This window comes from Carassius auratus, chromosome 30 (genome assembly GCF_003368295.1).
Source record: "Carassius auratus strain Wakin chromosome 30, ASM336829v1, whole genome shotgun sequence".
NCBI classification, from domain to species: domain Eukaryota; kingdom Metazoa; phylum Chordata; class Actinopteri; order Cypriniformes; family Cyprinidae; genus Carassius; species Carassius auratus.
In genome coordinates, this window is record NC_039272.1 from 22962419 (window position 1) to 22983022 (window position 20604).

Below are 20604 nucleotides of genomic sequence, written 5' to 3' on the forward strand. Positions count from 1 at the left end.
AACTTAATCAGACATAGAAATTAAGTTTTTATTTCAAAGCAGTGAGCAAGCTAAAAAATAAAATAAAATATTTAATCCAAGTCTTCATCATCTGACATAAAACGTTAGATAATAAGCCTTTTGTGTGGGTGGCAATATGAGCGTGTCTGATCCACCACTGGATCGGGAAAATATGAAGTAATGCAGCAATTAATAAAGATTAACTGTAAAGATCATACAAGTACTGAAAGGTTTCAGTGAATGGTGGATCTTTCGAGGATTTTGTTCTCATTTCTTCTTGGGGTCAGCATCAAGAGGCAACCCAATGTCCTTTCCACGCAACTTAAGGCCTAAAAAGGAAAAAAATAAACAAAATAAATATATAAATATATATATTTGTGTGTAAAAGCAATGTGGTACTTTCATAATATATATTTAATACATACAAATAATAGTAGTTCTTTTAACAAATGTTTAAAATGATCAACAGATGCATCATTAAATTATAATGTTGTGGAAAAAGTTCATTTCAGTAATTCAACTCAAATTGTGAAGCTCGTGTATTAAATAAATTCAGTGCACACAAACTGAAGTAGTTTAAGTCTTTGGTTTATAAGACCAATAAAATTTAGCTCTTTGCTTTAATTTGCTTTAATTACGGCCTCAATTCGGTGTGGCATGGAGGTGATCAGTTTGTGGCACTGCTGAGGTGGTATGGAGGCCCAGGTTTCTTTGACAGTGGCCTTCAGCTCATCTGAATTTTTTTGGTCTCTCGTTTCTCATTTTCCTCTTGACAATAGCCCATAGATTCTCTCTGGGGTTCAGGTCTGGTGTTTTTGCTGGCCAGTCAAGCACACCAACACCATCGTCATTTAACCAATTTTTGGTGCTTTTGGCAGTGTGGTCAGCTGCCAAATCCTGCTGGAAAATGAAATCAGCTTCTTCGTAAAGCTGGTCAGCAGAGGGAATCATAAAGTGCTCCTAGATTACTTTGTAAATGGGTTAAGTGACTTTGGTTTTCAAAAAACAAAATGGATCAACACCAGCAGATGACATTGCACCACAAATCATCACAGACTGTGGAAACGTAACCCTGGACTTCAAGCAACTTGGGCTATGAGCTTCTCCACCCTTCTTCCAGACTCTAGGACCTTGGTTTTTAAATGAAATACAAAACGTGCCCTCATCTGAAAAAATTACTTTGGACCAATGGCAACAGTCCATTACTTCTCCTTAGCCCAGGTAAGACACCTCTGATGTTGTCTATGGTACAAGAGTGGTTTAACAAGAGGAATATGACAACTGTAGCCAAATTCCTTGACACATCTGTGTTTAGTGGCTCTTGATGCCTTGACCCCAGCCTCAGTCCATTGCTTGCGAAGTTCACTCAAATTCTTGAATCGATTTTGCTTGACAATCCTCATAAGGCTGCGGTTCCTTCAATTGGTTGTGCATCTTATTCTTCCATACTTTTTCCTTTCACTCAACTTTGTTAACATGCTTGGATACAGCACTCTGTGAACAGGCAGCTTCTTAGGCAATGAATGTTTGTGGCTTACCCTCCTTATGAAGGGTGTCAATAGCCGCATTTCCACTGTTGGGCCAGTGCGAGCCAGGGCTTAAAATGGGCCAGGCCAGGCTTATAGCCTCGGGCCAGTAGCACTGAGGCCAGAATAGCACAGGGTTTCCAGTCGAGCCTGAAGCTCCGCTGCGCATCACTAAAACACGCCCTTTACACACCTCTTAGGAACAACGTCATGCAACCTCATCACTTTGCTGACAAAGAAAAGTTACCAGAAAACTAAGAAATAAATCACTGGAACTAGCGCGATCAAAAAACGAACATGATAAAAGCGGCCGTTTGTTTGCATTGTTAAATATTCAAATTCAAAAGCATCAATGTTTTACTATAGAGTAAGTGATACATTGATCATAATGAATTAATTTATCAGGACTCAAAATTAATCACACAGAAATACATTTCTATTTTATTTATTTTTAACGCCTATGAAATCAGTTTTCTGTTTATTTGTAGCCACAGTAGCCTATACATCACATTTAGAATGAATGGTAATCTCTCGACTTTTATAAAAGCTCCCGGACAAAAAGACATTATTCTATTTTGATGACATATCCTACACGGAGCTAAACTCTCGAGACGAGACTCATGACAGATAAAATGTTACTAAATAAATACACAGTTGTGATAGAGAATTAAGAAGCTGACACCTGATTTATCCAAGTGGTTGCATTTACCATGTTTACTGTTGTAATGTTAGACTAATGTTTAGCGTGCACAGTCTTTTACATCGCTTATAAATATTTCTGCCTTGTTTAGTGATTATAATCCACATCGGATCAAGTTATTTCAAACACTCGATGCTGACTGAAAGTGAGTTTTGAGCTCAACTTATTTATATGAAGAAGAAAAAAAAAAAAAAAAAAAAAGTCTTTAATACTGGTATTAAAGCGGTAAGCTTTCTGTAATGATCTTCAGCGCTGAGCTCTCCAGATGCGGAGACACTCCGTCTTTGTTCATAACCCCTCCTCTAGCCCCAGCTGGCCCGCTTTGGCCCAAGGTTCACGATCAAGCCCCGGAAGTGAAACTCTAAACGTGGCTAATGATTTTCTTCTGGACAGCTGTCAGATCAGCAGTCCTCCACATGATTGTGTAGCCTAGTGAACCAAACTGAGAAACCATGTTGAAGGCTCAGGAAACCTTTGCATATTCTAGTTTGCTGAAATAGTGAATTGGTGGGTTTTTGTTAAAATGTCAGCCAAAATCACCACAATTAAAAGAACCAAATACTTGAAATACTTCAGTGAATACACACGTTTCACAATTTGAGTTGAATTACTGAAATAAAATGTACTTTCCACAACATTCTAATTTATTGAGATGCACCTGTATACTACCATTTAAAGTTTGGAGTCAGTAAGATTTTTTTGTTTTAAATAAACATTGTCCCTTTAAACATTCTATTTCATTAAAAAATCCTGAAAAAAAAAAAAAAAAAAAAAAAAAAGCACTCTACAGAAATATTAGGCACCACAACTGCTTTCAACACTGACAATAAGAAATGTTTCATGAGCAGCAAATCAGCATATTAAGATTTTTCTGAAGGATCTTGTGACATTTTAGACTGGTGCAATGGCTGCTGAAAACAGTTTTGCCAGCAAAGGAATACATGGCACTAAAAAAAATAAATAAAAATTAACTGTTTTTCATACAGCCCTAATGAGTATAAGAGACTAAGGTTTAAAAAAAAAAAAAAAAAAAAAAAACCCTTACCGACCCCACAGATTTTATTCTACATAGATCTATAGTGAATCCATAGAGAGATCACTACAGGCCAAACAACAAATGAACTTTATCTTGGGATTCCCGTTATCAGAAACTTGACTGCAGAATTAATTTCAAGTGACACTTAGGCCTACAAATAGAACATTTCTACAATGACCCTCCCTGGGATTAAGCTATGAGAGACAGTATATAAGATAGCAAATCATACCAATGGCTCGCTCAATCTTCCCCATGACTTGGTTATTGGGAATGGCCTTCCCAGATTCATACTCCGCAATGATTTGCGGCTTCTCATTGATTTTCTGCCCAAAAAAAAAAAAACACAATTATAATTTTTATTTTTATATTCATACATACATATACATATACACACACAAGCGAATAAACTACAGATTATACAGTAAATCTGTAAATGACTCACAGTTGCCAGATCTTTCTGGGTGAGGCCTTTATTCTGTCGGCCCTGCTGGATCACCTTCCCTACTTCCAGAGGCACTCTCTGATGGCTGAGCTCCTCCGTCTCTCGGTCCAGCTTGGCGGTGTTCTTGGTCACAAGATGCTGTTTGTTTTGTCCAGCAGCCCCTTCGAAGGAGAAATTCTTCATTTAATTCCAGTTGGAAAATACACGAAATACACACGAAAAGGTTTTAATGTTCTTACATTTCTTGGATGTTTCGACGGCTTCTCCTTTCCTCTGAGCAGTAGTTATAGCCTGAAACAAAAGTACTGCTTGCGTTATAGAAATCGAAACTCCGTGTACATCCGTGAACAGCTTTTATTAGGCTTCCACCTCGTTCATTACCCTGATTAAGTCGACGATTATATTTCTGATGCATTTATACCCAGATCGATATTTTAAACTTTGACAGATTAAAGCCATTGACGCATTATTCGAGGCGAAACAATTAAACGCTGGTCGCAGCAACAATGTGTTTGCCAAACATGATCTAATAGCGTCAGCAAACTATGTAACGTGACGTTAGCAGATGGCTGTGAAATACCTGCTTAGACTTTGATTGAGCAGCTGATCCCTTCTTCCTCAAAACAGTCACGGTATCCCAGTCGCTCTCTGCCATGTTGTCGAAGATTACTTGCAGAAGTGTTTGATTTTTAGGCAACAACGGGGCGTTCAGCTTGTCGTGCACGTCCCTGCTCTTTATGCTAGTGAACTAAACCGGATATACGTCAGGGTATAAGGCACGTGTTAACGAGCCCTCGTAACGTGCATTAACCTGTATTGTGTGTGTATGTGTATTTACAAAAATATATATACACATATAAAAATTATATATATAATTATATGCAGAGAAATCTTACTCTTACTCTTAATCTGTCTTAAATTCAGTTTTTCAATAAACTGCGTTATGAATTGCAAAAGCTCTTAATTTGCTCTGCGTGGTATCTGACGCAACAATATAATGGAATGGCAAACTATTTTTTTTATTTTTTACTTTTCATTACAAATTATACTTAAATTATACGAAGGAAAAAAAAGAAAAGTGTGTGTGTGTGTTTAGAATGGTTCGAAGAGCATCTATCTATCTATCTATCTATCTATCTATCTATCTATCTATCTATCTATCTATCTATCTATCTATCTATCTACTATCTATCTATCTACCTATCTATCTATCTATCTATCTATCTATCTATCTATCTACTATCTATCTATCTACCTATCTATCTATCTATCTATCTATCTATCTATCTATCTATCTATCTATCTATCTATCTATCTATCTATCTATCTATCTATCTATCATAGTGAATGTCAAAAAACTAGGTAACACTTTATTTTGATGGTGACTTATGAACATACTATTGACAATAAGTAACACTGCACTTGTCAACTAACTCTCATTAGAGTATTAGTTGTCTGTCTGATTATTATCTAATAACTCTTTATTGTGATGGTCTCCCAACAGACATTTTAAGTAACTTTGCAAGAACGTCAACTTAACCCTAACCCTACCAGTCTACCAACACTCTACTAACACTCTAGTGAGAATTTGTAGATATGTAGGTGCAATGTTACTTTTAGTCAACAGAATGTGTTAAAGGGACAATCAAATTAAATTGAAACCATTCTTTTTTCTTGATTAAGTTTTTCTTGCTCTTAAAACTTATTCTTTCTTTTCAGGTAAAATATGTTCTTTGTACATCATATAGTCAATAAATATATCTTTGGAATTTAGGCATTCAATTACATTTGTAAATTCAAATTTAGAAAAAGGTCCAATACATTTCATAATAATTATATTAATACTTGTCAATTAATATGCGGAGCTTACACTTAATGTAGAATAATCTTAAACCGGAGGGTTTGATTTTGGCCTTAGTCCTCTCTGTAAATTATAGGTGAAAATAAAGTCTAATAATAAAAAAGATAAACGCATGTCTGCTGGAGTTGTATTTATTACTTATGTTAATGTAAAATTTGCCTGAACCTTTACATTTAGAGCTTAACTGAATCCTTTTATTACATTCCAAAGATATATTTATTGAAACTAGACAGAGAAATGAAAACAGTTCATTTTAAAACTACAGATCAACATATAGGCTATTTCCTTAAACTCTTATTTATTTATTGTTTATTCATTCATTCATTCATCCATTTTTCATCATGTGTTAAGGTTGTGTAACTGTTCTTAAAGAACAATAGTATTTTTGTTTGACCAAATTTGACTTTAATACCTTTAAGAATGTAGCACAATCTGCAGTGGAATTTTGCTCAAAGAAACTCTATAAAATGTATGATGCTTATTAAACAAAAATCAACTAGTGAGCAGTCTTTACATGTGTGTGTATGTAGGTCACAAGAGCATTGCTGGGATCCTAATAGTTGGTAGCATGAATATGGACTGATAGAGCCTGACCCCTGCTGGTATTTATAGACTGCTGAGTCAGGGTCAGGGACTGGCAGATCACTGCTACAAGCAAAAGAGGGTGGGGAGACTGACATCGACAGCTGCTGAGATATTAAGCAACCATCTCAATAAAAAAGCTGGAACTCTTCTGTTGCACATAAACATGCAGTAATTTTATCACAATAAAGTAATGATTTTCTTCATCTCTCTGTCTCTCATTTTCCATCTGCAGATCATAAAAGCTTTTGACATAATCTTGAGATTTTCTTGAGATTGTTTAATGTTATAATGCACAAAGTTTTCATCACGTTCCATAAAAAGTATTTTATTCATATCACATCTGTTGTAAGTATTTATCTCTCCATTTTTAGGCATTACGAATCCAACACACACACACACACACACACACACACACACACACACTTGTCTTGCATTCATATTCACATGTTTTAAGTTGACACAAAATTAATAAATTCTGTTCATAAAAGATGTAGAACTTGTTTGATTTATCTATCTTTTTTCCTCAATCTGTACAACACTATAAGATGTTTGGTTTACAATAATCATGTATAAAATTCAATGAAGGGATTCATTTATTTCCAAAAGGTCCATACCATACATAACACTGCTGTGGAAATCATACAAAATGGCACATCTGGGGCTTGCAGTGATTGGAATTAAACAACATCAAATTTCATATAAACAGCATTGCAGTTTTTGGTAATGGTGAAAAATGTGTTTTCAGTTTTCAGTTTGAACGCTTAAGTAGTTTTATTCATATAAATGGGATGCATTCAGAGTATCATGAAATGTCAGTACAATTGTATTTAAACTCCAGACACTCAAAATAGTCCATAAAATGCTGAATTATCTGTGGTGGTTTCATTTACAACTTTTTCTCAAATGCAAGGTAAATAGTCTGAAAATTATATACAATTCCAAGAAAATAGACATCTGAAATTACTCATTATGCTACTTTATGTAATCCCTGAGCAAATGTTTCGCTCACTTACTGTGATCAGTAAAATTCATCAGCCGCTTTGATATAAATCACACATACTGATTTGGCCTTCATCAGTGTTAGCGATAATAAGAAAAATATTTGCATCCATATCCTTTCTTTTAAAGTGAAAGGGAAAACTGTGCACCTGATGCTTTTGCAAAGCATTTCTTAATACTTTTTGTTGTTTTGGCAGAAATAGAACATGAAATGTTCAGATCAAACTTATGGATGTGTGCTGCTTAGGTTATGTTTTAGAAAAGTACATGTTTCTATCACACACTTTTTAGAATAGATTTAGGGTGCTTAAAATGAATAGAAAAAAAAAAACTATGGCGACTTTAAAAATCCTTCAAAAGACAGGTACTGATCAGTAGAGGGGGCTCCAGTTGAATGTTCCTATTGATATTAGAGTCTGGCAAGTGTTGGAAGACAGCCACACCATCTCCACTAAACTGTAATGAAGGAATCCTAAGGCAAAGCCGCATCCGACATCTGTCAGATGGTGACGACCTAGCAACACACGGGACATGCCAACTAGGACTGCCCATAACACAAGCAAAATACGCAGGGGAACTGCAAGCACCAAGTGTGCCAACAGGAATTTAGATACCATGATTGCTCGGCTTGCATGGGCTGCTGGGAAAGAATAGATGTCCATGGCCAGGTAGTCGAGGAAACCAGGCGCCATTTCCCATGGCCCTTTGCGCTTCACCAACTTCTGCATGCCTGCTACAGTCATCACATCCAGTAAGAGAGCTGTAAAGCAATGACATTTACATTTTTAAAGCAATAGCAAACTCACAGGAATGTTTATGGTCATTTGGCCACAAGTTATCACATCTGACATGATATACAGCTATAACACACTCTTGAGAGTGTTATATTGCTTTTACATAACAAATAAGTAGAAAAATCAAGGAATGTTGAAAAAAAAAAGTCTGGGCAAAAACTTTTTTTTAAAGGTGTGGTGAAAATGTTTTGTAAAACTTTGTGGGCAAAAAATCTACGCAATGAATAGCTCACAGAAAGTCACTTTCAAGCCAAGATGCTTTCGGGTGATCAAACCTGGCAAATTCTTGAAAACTTAAAACAGTTACAAAATCTGCATAAGGAAATATTTTGCCCTTACCTGAAATTCCTGATCACATGGATTCCTATTGAAATTACTAGATTTTGCTTATGAAAATTTGCAGACAAATGAGAAAAAACCCTAACAGTGTGGTGCTGTCCCACTATGCTGTTCAGGGAGCATGCTGGAGGCACAAGGAAACAGTCTTTTCTCATTTAACAGTCTTTAATCAAGAAAACACTGGGAATAATCCACAACAGACCCAACAAACACTGAACGCAGAGACTTAAATACAAAGGATAATTGAGGAAACACAGGTGCATAGGATCATAATCAAACTAAACAAGGTTAGGAACATGGCCAAATAAGGAAAAACTGTAACAGAAACAGAAGCAAAACAGGTCAGAATCCTGACAAATCGGCCCCCTCCAGGAAGGCTCATCCTTGCACTGTAGATAACAACAAAGGGAGGCAAAGGTAGAAGCTTGGGAGGATGCTCAGGAGGAGGATGGATATTTGGGAGGAGGACGACGGGCAGAGACCAGGGAGATGACAATGGAAAGAGGAGCCAGGGAGACGAAAGGAGGGAGCTGGAACATGAGGAGCCAGGCAGGACCCAGGTGGAGACGATGGAGGGAGGAGCCATGGAGGAGGAATTACCGCCGCTCTCAGGGAGCCAACCAATGGTTGCAGAGCAGGTGGCGGGGGAACCCAAGGCGGAGACAGAGAATGGAGTCCTGAGGCGATGGAGGGTCAATGCCTAACCAAGGTGGAGGATGAGGGACGATGGAGCCTGGTGGAGCTGGTGGATTGACGGGTGACGGTGGTGGTGAGGGAGCTAGGATCCAAGGTGGAGCTGCTGGGTCTACTGACTCGGAGGCTGGAGGTGGAAGTAATGGATTCTCCAGCCACAGTGACAATGGAGGATGGCAGACCCATGGCTCTCGCACCGTACTGGTGGTGGGCTGAGGGTAAGCAGAGGGGCTGCCAGGAGCAGGCGGGTGGGTATGCATTTGTGTGCATCCGGGCTCTCAGGGCTGCCTGCTTGGATCAAAGCCTACTCCTGGCTGGACTTGGTGACTGAGTCTTTTGTTCTGCTGGACTGGGAAATGGGAGTCCACTCAGGGCTGGATGGAACCAGCAGGGATGAAGGAGAGAGGAGAGGGGGCAGTTCAGCTCTGTTTCCCAGTCTATAAGGTCCCCCTCGAAGTCCAGCAGTCCCAGATGAACTATAAACTCACTCTCAGCCGCGGTGCAGTGGGCGGAGCTCCACTCTGTGCTCTCACCATCCATGGCTTGCTTCCTCGCGGTTGGGCACTGTCGCTGGCTCTTGAACCTGGACTGATGGGTTGAGCTCTATGTCCTGGGCGATCCTCTGCTCAGTTGCTCGGCGTTGCGCTGGCTCGTCGATCGCTCGGGAATGGGCTCTCCGTCATTGGTGGGCTTGAGCTGATACTCCACACTGTGGAGAGATGGTGGGCTGGGCTCTGGGTCGGGAGTGGTACTACTCCACAAAGGGGGTGAAGTCCTCTCGAGGACTATCTTCAGACCACAGCGCTCTGCACGCAGTGTTTAAACTGGCATCGTAGAACACACAGAGCGCATCGTCCAGGTAGCTGGTGGTGTTAGCTACAAACAGGAACATATGGTCTCATGGTCCTAGATCTGTCCCCCTGCTCCAGCAGGATGAGGAGGAATTTGGAATGAACAAAGGGATCCATAGGGCACCATGGAGAAAAAGACACTGGGTAAAATCGAACAAACATAAACCGTGGGTAGACACAGAGGTATCTGTCTTCTGTCTTTAATCAAGGAAACACTGGGAATAATCCACAACAGGAGCTTCAGCAAGAGACATAGAAAACAAGTAGACCCGACAAACACTGAACACAAAGGCAGAGACTTAAATACAAAGGATAACTGAGGAAACATAGGTGCATAGGAACATAATCAAACTAAATGAGGACAGGAACATGACCTAATAATGAAAAACTGGTAAAGAAACAGGGCCAAAACAGGTACATAATGTTGACAGGTAAAGGAGACAAAAGTACCAATCGTCAATAGAGGACAGACTAGTATGGTGAATAAATTGTTTTTGAAAGGAAAGAGCTTATCTCTTAATTAATATTTGCCATTAAACATTTGTTTAAACATTGTTTAATCTAATTTTAGGCTTTACAAAAATTTTTTAAAATAAATAAATAAACTGGAAAATTAATAGATAAGTCACAGACAGTTTTGTGACAAGTAGGCTTCAGCATATGACGCATTGATTTTTATGTTATCTGCAAACAGCAGTTTACTGAATGCTCAATGACATCCAGGCTATAATGTGATTGGTTATCAAGCACACATAATCTAAGTGAACCTTTAATATTACTCCATGGTAGAGCTCAAGAGGTTGGTATTGTCCCATAATAGGAACATCTCTGGCAAGACTGATATTTCAAGGTTTATATTTGAAACATGCGCAGAGCACAAGACTGCACTAGTAAGTGTAATATAGTTTGAAACTGTGATCAAAGAGACAACTATAAAATAAAGATGTCAAAATTGACTAAATCACTTTAAAAAAAAATTGTAAGCCATTGGAATACAATACAAGTATGAGCTTTTTGGAGCTTTTGAAGTTTTGGCACCATTCACTTGCATTGTTTGGACCTACCATGCTAAAATACTTTACTTTATTTGTTCTGAGAGCAAATAAAGTCATCCTTCTGGGATGAGTAAATGATGAGAGATTATAATTTTGGGGGGTTTCAGTTTCCATTCAGTTTCGTTATAAGAATGAAATTAAAAGAATAAATTCTAGAGTGGCTTTTCGTTATGTTGGAGTGTAATGGACTAGTCCAGTGGTTTTCAACCTGTGGTCCGCGGCCCCCTAGTGGGCCGTGGTGGTATTGCAGGTGGGCCGCCAATTATTTTCTGTTCATTTCCAGTCCATTCTAGGGCTGTGCGATTAAAAGAAAACGTCCTAAAATCACGATTTGAGCGTGCGCATATGCCTAACTCCCAGGTTCACACACTGTCTGTGATGCGCCTTTTTTCTGAGCCAATGTTGACGGATCAGAGCGTTCTCACTGCGGTAAAAGGCTAGAAATAAAAACGTGCGAAAATAATTCATGTCTAACACATGAGCATAGAGTGAATTTGTTAGTGAACAGGATGCAGTTTAAGTGAGAGGAGACACGTTTTAAGTGTGCACACTCTCTCCTCGCAAAGCAGCGTGTATCTGAGCAAGCACGACCGGTTTTGTGACAGAGCAAAGGAAATCTGCTGCGAACAGAGAGATTCGCACTCGTGCATTATTTTAATGTGCTTTCGCGTTATATTTATGCGCTCTCACTGCTGACCGCATACACATACTGTATACACACTGCAAACACCTGAGGCACCCCTACAATTAATGAGCTCTATGAACAATGCATGGCAAAAAAGAAAAAAAAGTCCCTGTATACAGGATTTAGTTTTTATTTATTTATTTTGCCAAAAGTCTATACATTTTTTTACATCTTCACTATAGTGATAATTTTGACTTATGTCTGTTCTAGAGATGTTACAACTTTTTGATAAAGCTCTGATTGGTTTTCTTTTGGAAATATGTTTCAAATTAATCCTGAATGCATTTATGACTGTAAAAGCACAATTGCAAAATTGATTAAAAAAAATTGCGATATTTTTTTTTTTTTTTTTGTCCATATCGCACAGCCCTAGTTTATTCAATAAATATAGTTTAAAATCTAGCTTCTGAGTACTAAGTTATTAACCCAACAATAGCGGGGTCAGTTAATTTTTTTGAAGTGGGCCGCGCAAACATATCTGTTTGGTTGTGTGGGCCGCGAGTTGAAAAAGGTTGGGAACCACTGGACTAGTCACATGCGGCTGTCAGTCAGAACACATATACTTGTATTCCCTCATCCACTGACCTACAAACCCAACAGCATCCTCATACGCTGAAAAAAAAAAACCCTGTGATTTCAAATTCATCAAAATCTTCTGTGATTGACCTGATCACCATTACAATTTTAGTCAGTCATTCTCTTATTTCCATTCTCAGTTATGTACATGATTGATTTGAATGTCATTTTAATCAAATAATTAATGTAAACAGTGGGTCAAAAAAAAAAAATACATTGCATTTCAATTCATGTCCAGCTTTCTGATAAAGTTGATCAAATACACATGAAGTCAACATGGCATGTAGGGTATCTAACACTGAAATTCCTGAATTTATTTATTTACATTGTCCTAAAAAATATCCTAAAGTCAGTCGTCTATATAAAATTAGAATATACTCTCTCTCTGTCACTATGGTGGTATGGTTTCCAAAGATACATTACTACTCAATAGTAGCCTATATGTGTGACCAAAATAGTGATGTTTTTATAGCCACACACATTTTCAGAATAACACTCGGACGTTCTCCAAAGCGCCAGTATTTAAATAATTAGAAATGCGTTAAAACTCACCTAGCAGCAAATTGACCAAAACCTCTTGACCGGCCAACGTGTTGCTTCTCGTGAGACACACAATTGTGCCGAAGATCCACGGGATGCCATGGCCAGTGAGCGCCAAGAGCTTGACCATAGAGCGCACGCTTCCCCAAGAGGATGTGCTGTACGCGCACACGCCGAGCCGTTTAGACATGCAGATATCAATGGCCAGAAGAGAGTTCATAGCGATGCCTTTGAAAGAGGGGTTTAGCTGCATGCAGTCTTCTTCTGGTAATTCCTTCTTTTCCTTATTGTTCTCGGGCGTCTCTTGCTGCGCGTTTGCGCCCTGCTGGTTTTGACTTTGCTGGTATCTCTGCGACGGCCTCCGTGCAGCGCCGCGAGCTTCAGCGCTCGTGCTCTTCAAAGGCTGATTTAGAGACAAAAACTCGGGTCTGTTCAGCACATTGCTTCGTTCCCTCACCCTGGATCGAGTCTGATTCGCAGGCATTTTGATTTTCTGCGGACTAAATGTGTTTTACTGTCTTGTTCTTCACACAGAGAGACGGTCTACCATGTCCATTCCCAGATCATATCTTGCTCTGTTCTAAGTGTTGCGACTTCTATTCCAGTTATACTAAAAATAGACATTCCAGCCGCCTGGATACATGAGACGCATCCACATGCTGCAAATCTATATAAACAAATGGCACTCGGCGAAGATAACCACTGTCCTTGCTTTCAAAAAAAATAAAAAATAAAAAATAAAAAAAAAGAAAGAAAGAAAGAAAGAAAGAAAAGGGGTAAGCTTGAAAAAATGGTAAATATAATATGATGTTTATTTGACTTTAAATCACTATGCCACACGAGCAAGTGCCTTAAATGTTCCTAAACTATTATCAGCATATAAAATGTAAATTTTAAAAAAAGTCCCCTTTTGATAACGTTAAAATCATATCAAACAAATATTCAAAAAATCTATTAGCCTACCCCATGTAGCTATATCTCACCCCATTTATTTGCTGTTTTATTGTTGCTTTCCTGAATGTTTTCAGAGAAGAGCGTCTGGAAAATTGTCAAAATGAAAGCTTATTTGTAGCTTCGAATTTAATACTGCCACTTAGTACAATATCTATACACACAGTGCACTCGATAAGCTTTATAAATAAAAGTCATCCACTGCAGTCTATTTTGGTTCTCATAAAATGGCCCATCATCTGTTTCATTAAAAAATAATAATAATAATAATAATAATAAAAAAGATGACTGTTGAATGTCTCTGACTCAAAACTACACTACCCAGGATGCAAAACGTCGCCAAGAAGGGAAGTCTAATTCTAAGCCGCTTGGATAAAAAAAAAGCCAACAGCTGAAGTATTGTATTACACCAGAGGAACCTGACTAGCCTATAATAGGACAAGGGCGACACTAACCCGACTGGTCACGCTCTTTAAATCTGTCAAGATATGACGCGGAAATTAAGGGCAACGACATTTGATTTGACACCAGAAATTTTGGTCTCAAGTTATGCCAGAAGACACAGCGTGGAGTTGGACCTGTAACGGGACCATTGATTTCAACTTCAAGTAATGTTGCTTATTCTTCTTGTCATGGAGCGACTCAGCCTCACAAGACTGTTGACTGGAGCTCATCGTAACAGTTTGTAATGTCGCACTGTTGGACGGAACCTGTCAGGTGCTTCTTACATATTTCTGTTTTAAGTCAAAGGCACGTATGAGCTGACATTTATTTTAACCAACCGATACGATTTGATATTTACTTATTTTAAATGTATTATAATAACTATAATATTAAACATGTAAGGTTTTTATTGTTATTTTAGCCTGACTGAATGAAGGAAGGGAAAGACCTGGGATTTATTAATGGTGTATTAAGAGATTACAAGACATGTGAGATGATCCATTTTGCTGACATGCCAACAATCATGTCATAGCACTGTGACCACAGACTTGGGCCCTTTTTTTCTCATCATGAATTTTACTGCTTCATCTGGATACTAATGGGTGTTTGTGCTGCCAGTCTAAAGAGGCTCCATCATGGGATGTGTACAGAGTGTAAAACTCAAGCCAAGTTTTCATGAGAACATCAGGGTCCTGGAACTGCAGGCCTCCATTGATGCCAGTCCAACGGTCGTCGATGAGTCATCGAATGTGGTTCTGCGATACCGCACGCCTTACTTCAGGGCATCAGCTCAGGTGCAGGTGCCACCCATGCTTTGCAAAGAGATCTGGACCGTTGGCTGGATCCAGGCTTGCAATCAAATGGATTTCTTTAATATATATGGGAATGAAGGAGTGTAAGTGTGTTCATTGTACAAAAAGATACACCTAGCTCTTGAATACTTTACTGATTTGAGCCCTGGGAATCTAGAGGCTGATATTCAGATTACCAGAAACACTTTTAAATATCGTTTAATATTCACATATATGGTTCAAGGAAGAACCTTTAACAACCATAGAACTTTTCCACTGCACAAAAGTTTCTATATTGTGGAAAAGTGTTCCTTAAAGTATTGTAATATCACAGAATGGCAGAAAGCTTTTTTTGTGGAACCCAAAATGGTCCTGCATTTCTACAACCTCCCCTTTGGGAACCTTTATTTTCAAGTGAACCCATAAATGGCACACACTGTGGGTCTCTGAAGATTTGCACCCAACAATATCCATTGGTAAAATGTGTTATTTAAAGTACTCTTTGGGTGATTACTCTTAACATTTATTTAAAAATGTACTTTATGAATAAAGCCACTCATTCTCAGGTAAAAAAAAAAAGTACACTTTAAAAATCGAGACAAAAATGATAATAAATTTACACCTATGTAAGTTGCAAAATTATTTAGCCTAAAAGTAATAATAATAACATGAATAATAAGCATTTATCATGCATATTAGGATGCATATTAAGCAGAAATAAAACAACAACACAGTTCTGCATATCTGTATCAGAAACTACCATCATTTGGTTTACAGGGCAGTAAAATATCACTGAAATATTGTAAAAATGAACTGAACAAACTCAGCTGCTTTTTTCCCCCTGTGTAGTTTAGGGGTGGCATGATGTAAAAATGGAAATATGTAAAAATGCTTTTTCAGGATGTTAGTGATGTTTATGGTGCAATTTCCTGAGATTGTTTCCTTAAAAGCAGCAAAGTTGAACACACCCCTAACAGGACAAAAGGCTTGTCGGTAAAGACCAACGTCAGTCCTGAGAGAACTAGCGGAGGCTTTATTTTTACCTAAATTATTCACAACTTTCATTCTATAGGAAATTACTGAGCTGTTGATTAAGATCTTATTAAGTCCCCATAACTTTCATGATTTGAAACCTAAACAAACAAAACAGTTTTACTGTTAAAAGCTAGTTTGACCAAAAATTATTACATTGCTGGTGCAAGAGTGTATTAGCTCACTTCTCTATATAACATCTGATTAAGAAGTTTGATCTTTCCTCTTTAGATCCAGCTGGGAGCTCCCAGAACTGAAATGTGGGCAGATCCAGGCCATTAGTGATTCAGATGGTGTGAATTACCCCTGGTACGGCTGCACCACTGAGATGTACACAGTAGTGGGTCCCACTAAGAAGAGCACCAAACTCACCGTCAGCATGAATGATAACTTCTGCCCAAGTGTGACATGGAGTGTCCCAGTGGGCACCACCAGCAGTCCCCCTCTCCTGAGCTCCATCCAGAGGGACCAACGCTTCACCACGTGGCTAGTGGCCATGAACGAAACTACAGCTGAGATGGTGCTACTCCAAACCATCCGCTGGAGGATGGAGCTCTGCATTAAAGTGGATCCAATGAAGCCTCTGGGTCAAAGAGCCACAGTTGTGGAGCCACTGATCCAGGAACAGCCTCAAGTCCTAGTTAAAAATGAACCCATCCCAACAAATGCCTTGCTTAAGCCTAATGCCAATGATGCCCAAGTTCTAATGTGGCGGCCTAGAAATGGGGAGCCCATTGTGGTCATACCCCCAAAATACTGATCTCATGAAGGATATTTACTTCCAGTTTGAACTGCAATGATTCAGTAATTCTCAGTTAAATCAAGAATGGCATGGCGTGAGTAAGAATAATAGTCAACAGGGTTAACATTTTAAAGGAACAAATATATTATTTGTGTATTTATTGATGGTTGATAGGCTGTTTGAAAGGATAGTCCACCTAAAAGTGAAAATTCTCTCATCAGTTCCTCAACCTCAAGTCATTCCAAACCTGTGTGACTTTTCTTCTGTGGATACAAAAGAAGATATTCTGAAAAAGGTTGGCAACCATTGCAGTTTTGAGTCCCATTGACTTCCATAGTATTTTTTATCCATGAAACCATTTAGTAACCAACATTCTTCAAAATATCTTCTTTTGCATTCCTCAGAAGAAAGACAATGCATACAGGTTTGGAACAACATGAGGAAACAACTGATGACAGAATTTTCCTTTTTGGATGGACTGTCCCTTTAAGGGCACACATTTATCATATTGTGTATTGTTTTGTTTTTAAATATTTGTAATAGGTGTAATTTGTAAGACAAAACTGTGAGTGGCCTTTGCACACTTGGCTATGGACTGAAATGTGGCCTTATGAAACCTCGTGCAAATCTTATGAAATCACACCGTACGAGTCGATCATTAAATGTATAATGGAGGTATATTTATTTTTAGTCTGGTGTGGCCAATGTTTTACAAACAAATGTTGCCTTTTTATTTTGTGCAAATACAGGACACACATTTGCAAACATCACTTTGGTCCGTGGCATCTTACAGGATGTTCTGTGAACTAGAACTGTGAATAATTTAGTTGTCTTCTCATGTTTTAAGAGGCAGCTTTTCAGGTGCACAAGCTGAGTTCCAGGTACTTCATCTTGCTTGTAGACTTGGAGAACCTTATGGTGGAGAATAAGGTGGAAACTCTACAATAAAATCATTGTGTAACAATATATATACTTTACTGTGTTTTTTTACATTTTATCACATCTTTGAAAATCAAAGCTTCACTAAAAAGCAGATAGCTATACTGACTTTGTTAGTTTAAATAAGACATAAAATTATCGTACAAGTCAAATTTGCTTAACAACTTCCTAGCCCTGATTTATTTGATAACTATGACCAATTCTTGTATCAGAATCACACAATCTTTGTTCTTTGTTTGAGAGCTTCCTCTCAACAGGGACCATATGACCTGATTCTAAAATACTCCAAGTTGTCCTATTTTGTTCTCTTATGAATTCATTTAAATCTCAAAAGTCTTGTATCTGCACAGACTCTGTGGGCATCCTTATTTGTCACATTGTTTAGTAATATTACTGTGAATTAATCAATGACTAGGAAATCAGACTGTGTTTAATTTAGAATGGGTAGGGTGATTTTTTATTTAATTTCAACTTCCAACAAGAAGTTCCCCCAAGACTTACAGGCATAAATCTGTTCACATAAGTTCTTACAGGAACAACAAATTACAGTTTGTGTATACCTGTAAGTAATCAAGTTTTAATTTTAATGTAAATATCCAAATTAACTTACTGCTTTTGCAATGAACAGTACAGCATTAACAGTACATTTTCTGATAATTATAGATAACAGTGGGACCTTCAGCTGTGTCCAAAAGTCTAAAACCACTGGTGAAAACATTTTTTTATAATTGAATTACAATTAATTACAGATTATGATACAAGCGTGTGATACAAGTCTTCTTATTTTCTAACTATTTATTTATTTTACTATTTTTGAAATCCTACAACTTGTTTATATCCAGGATTAAATTTGATCTTAGATTTATTATTATTATTATTATTATTATTATTATTGCGGTTTTTACATTATATTAATACAGCAATCATGCAAAAATGACATGTTTCTTAAATGTTTTGTTTATCTACTGAAGAGAGAAGCTTCAATTAAGAAAGCTCATGATATAAAACTGTATGAGAAGTGTGTTTAAATGCTTAGAAGACACACTGAATTATACACGAGTTTAGTGATTCTTTGTGCTCTTGCACCGTGACTGCCCCTCCCTCCATATCTCATACTTTCTATTGTTATAAGGCTCACAAACACACACACACACACACACACACACACACACACACAAACACACATGGAGAAAACATTGGAGATCACTCAGTACTTGTGAGCAGGTAGTCCAAATGACATTTTCTGACCACCCAGCTTCACACATGATTCCTGAATGGAAAAAGCAATATATAAGCTATGAGGTAAGTTTGAGTTCTTGTTTCTTGATACATTATTTATGTTTTAAACTTTTAGGGTTTTATAGACTCTAATAGTTGTATTCGCAACTTAACATGATCACTTAACCAAATAAAGGACAACATGTTGTTTTTTTAGACCCTGAAATCTCTGTTGAACAAGGAAGATAGGCTTAGGCTCGTTTGTTATGGTAAGAGCATTAATATGTTGGGTCGATTTCACTGCTGAATTCTAGTTACGTGTGACTATTCCACTATTAAAATAATGTATCTTAGTCATTTGCATATTTGCAAAATTTTCACACGGTTAAAAAGAGTTAAATGAGTAAAAATAAAATGCTGCCCGGACATATTTATGACTGTCATATACAGCAGTATAATCTCATAAATTATTCCCTTTGAAATTAAATGCATGATAGATTTTGACTTTCTATGGCAGGTATCCTCACAATATCAAAGGTGAAGCAGGTCAAATGAATAATTAATAACTTGGCAAAGTTGAATGCTTAAAAAGGGACAGGATTGAGATGTGAATGGCTGTGTGAAGGGAGCAAGTGAATAACATCATTACTACATTTTCCTTCATCCATCAGTAATAATGAAACACTTTATAGGAAACAGACAAAGGTGTGTGAAAAAAGAGTTCTTCAAAAGCTGTGAGGAAGAGCTGAACAAGGTGAACCTCTTCTTTTCAGGTAAACAACTCTAAAGTACTGTTTGCGGATCATTTACAATTCATGTTGATACATATTCAGTATTACCTATTTCTATTTTATAGAGAAGCTATCCGAAGCTCAAAACAGACTGGCAACACTTGGGATTGTAGCTCAGGAAGTTTCTGGACCCAAAGTTTCAGGAGATAACTGTGTCATCAGTGTCCCACCTACCAAAAGAAGAAGAACCCATCTAAAACAAATCAAAATGGCAGTTGGTGAACTATACCTGAGCTTGGCCTTTCTGCAAAAATACCAGGTGCTCTTTAAAAATCTTGAAGTTCTGTGTTGTCAACATATAAATATCTGCATTTCTTTGACGGCAAATAACTTTTCTGTTTTAATATATATATTTTTACTAGCAATTTCAAATAAAATTTACCACATATTACTATACTGCCTACAACATTTTCTTTAAAAAACGAAATGGCATAAAATATGCCCAATTGTGCCAGTACTTTTTTTTTCTTCTAGGAATTCAACTACAAGTGTTTCTGCAAGATCACCACAATGTATGATTCAAAGTTTGGTTGTGAACATGGCCTAAAATGGAGAAATGAAAGGCTTGACACATCTCTGCTCAACACAGACAGAGGCAAATGTGAACATTTCATGTCTAAACTGGAGGTGAGTATGTACAGGTAGCACTGCAACCGTTCTGTTAGTTCACTTTATTCATCACAAGACTCCCTGCTCCTGGATAAAACACTCAATGTGATTCTACAGACGTTCATGATTCAGCTGGAAGGGGGTGACAAATTGAGAGTGATGAAAAGACTTGAGGTTCCACCAATGGACAAAATAACGGTAATAACGAAAAGCCTCATCTGTGAAATAAAACTATTGGCTGTCATACAGCAAGCGTACTAAATCATGATTTCCAGTTAAACAGACTAAGGACCAGGTTTACTAAACAGGGCAAGTTAGCGTTAGACTGCAATGCCAAAAAATAAATAAAATAGGCACCCCTGGGAGTGGAAAGTTGATCTACAGATAATGTGCAAATTAACGAAC

The 20604-nt window shown here is 37.7% G+C and overlaps 4 protein-coding genes across 7 annotated transcripts; 2 read left to right on the plus strand and 2 right to left on the minus strand.

Moving 5' to 3' along the window:
- Positions 1 to 9: 9 nt before the first annotated feature.
- On the minus strand, positions 10 to 4480 carry edf1 (endothelial differentiation-related factor 1). Its single transcript, XM_026212265.1, has 5 exons — positions 4285 to 4480; positions 3944 to 3995; positions 3705 to 3865; positions 3492 to 3585; positions 10 to 329 (listed from the first exon to the last, which is right to left on the minus strand). Exons 1-5 carry the CDS (start codon positions 4357 to 4359, stop codon positions 268 to 270), a joined length of 444 nt encoding a protein of 147 aa, XP_026068050.1. The 5' UTR covers positions 4360 to 4480; the 3' UTR covers positions 10 to 267.
- Positions 4481 to 6725: 2245 nt separating this feature from the next.
- plpp7a (phospholipid phosphatase 7a (inactive)) lies at positions 6726 to 13359 on the minus strand. Its single transcript, XM_026212267.1, has 2 exons — positions 12695 to 13359; positions 6726 to 7909 (listed from the first exon to the last, which is right to left on the minus strand). Exons 1-2 carry the CDS (start codon positions 13164 to 13166, stop codon positions 7521 to 7523), a joined length of 861 nt encoding a protein of 286 aa, XP_026068052.1. The 5' UTR covers positions 13167 to 13359; the 3' UTR covers positions 6726 to 7520.
- A 565-nt stretch (positions 13360 to 13924) lies between these two features.
- On the plus strand, positions 13925 to 16913 carry fam78aa (family with sequence similarity 78 member Aa). 4 transcript variants are annotated; one of them, XM_026212270.1, is made up of 3 exons: positions 13925 to 14383; positions 14499 to 14972; positions 16132 to 16913. In XM_026212270.1, exons 2-3 carry the CDS (start codon positions 14713 to 14715, stop codon positions 16658 to 16660), a joined length of 789 nt encoding a protein of 262 aa, XP_026068055.1. In that variant the 5' UTR covers positions 13925 to 14383; positions 14499 to 14712; the 3' UTR covers positions 16661 to 16913. The 4 variants fall into 4 exon arrangements, with proteins under 4 accessions (XP_026068055.1, XP_026068056.1, XP_026068057.1 ...); XM_026212271.1 differs by having other exon boundaries at positions 13925 to 14350; XM_026212272.1 differs by having other exon boundaries at positions 13925 to 14350; positions 14696 to 14972.
- A 2626-nt stretch (positions 16914 to 19539) lies between these two features.
- LOC113050053 (xenotropic and polytropic retrovirus receptor 1 homolog) lies at positions 19540 to 20493 on the plus strand. Its single transcript, XM_026212760.1, has 3 exons — positions 19540 to 19849; positions 20065 to 20217; positions 20317 to 20493. The coding sequence occupies exons 1-3, from the start codon at positions 19799 to 19801 to the stop codon at positions 20458 to 20460; spliced, it is 348 nt and encodes a 115-aa protein (XP_026068545.1). The 5' UTR covers positions 19540 to 19798; the 3' UTR covers positions 20461 to 20493.
- The last annotated feature ends 111 nt before the right edge of the window (positions 20494 to 20604 follow it).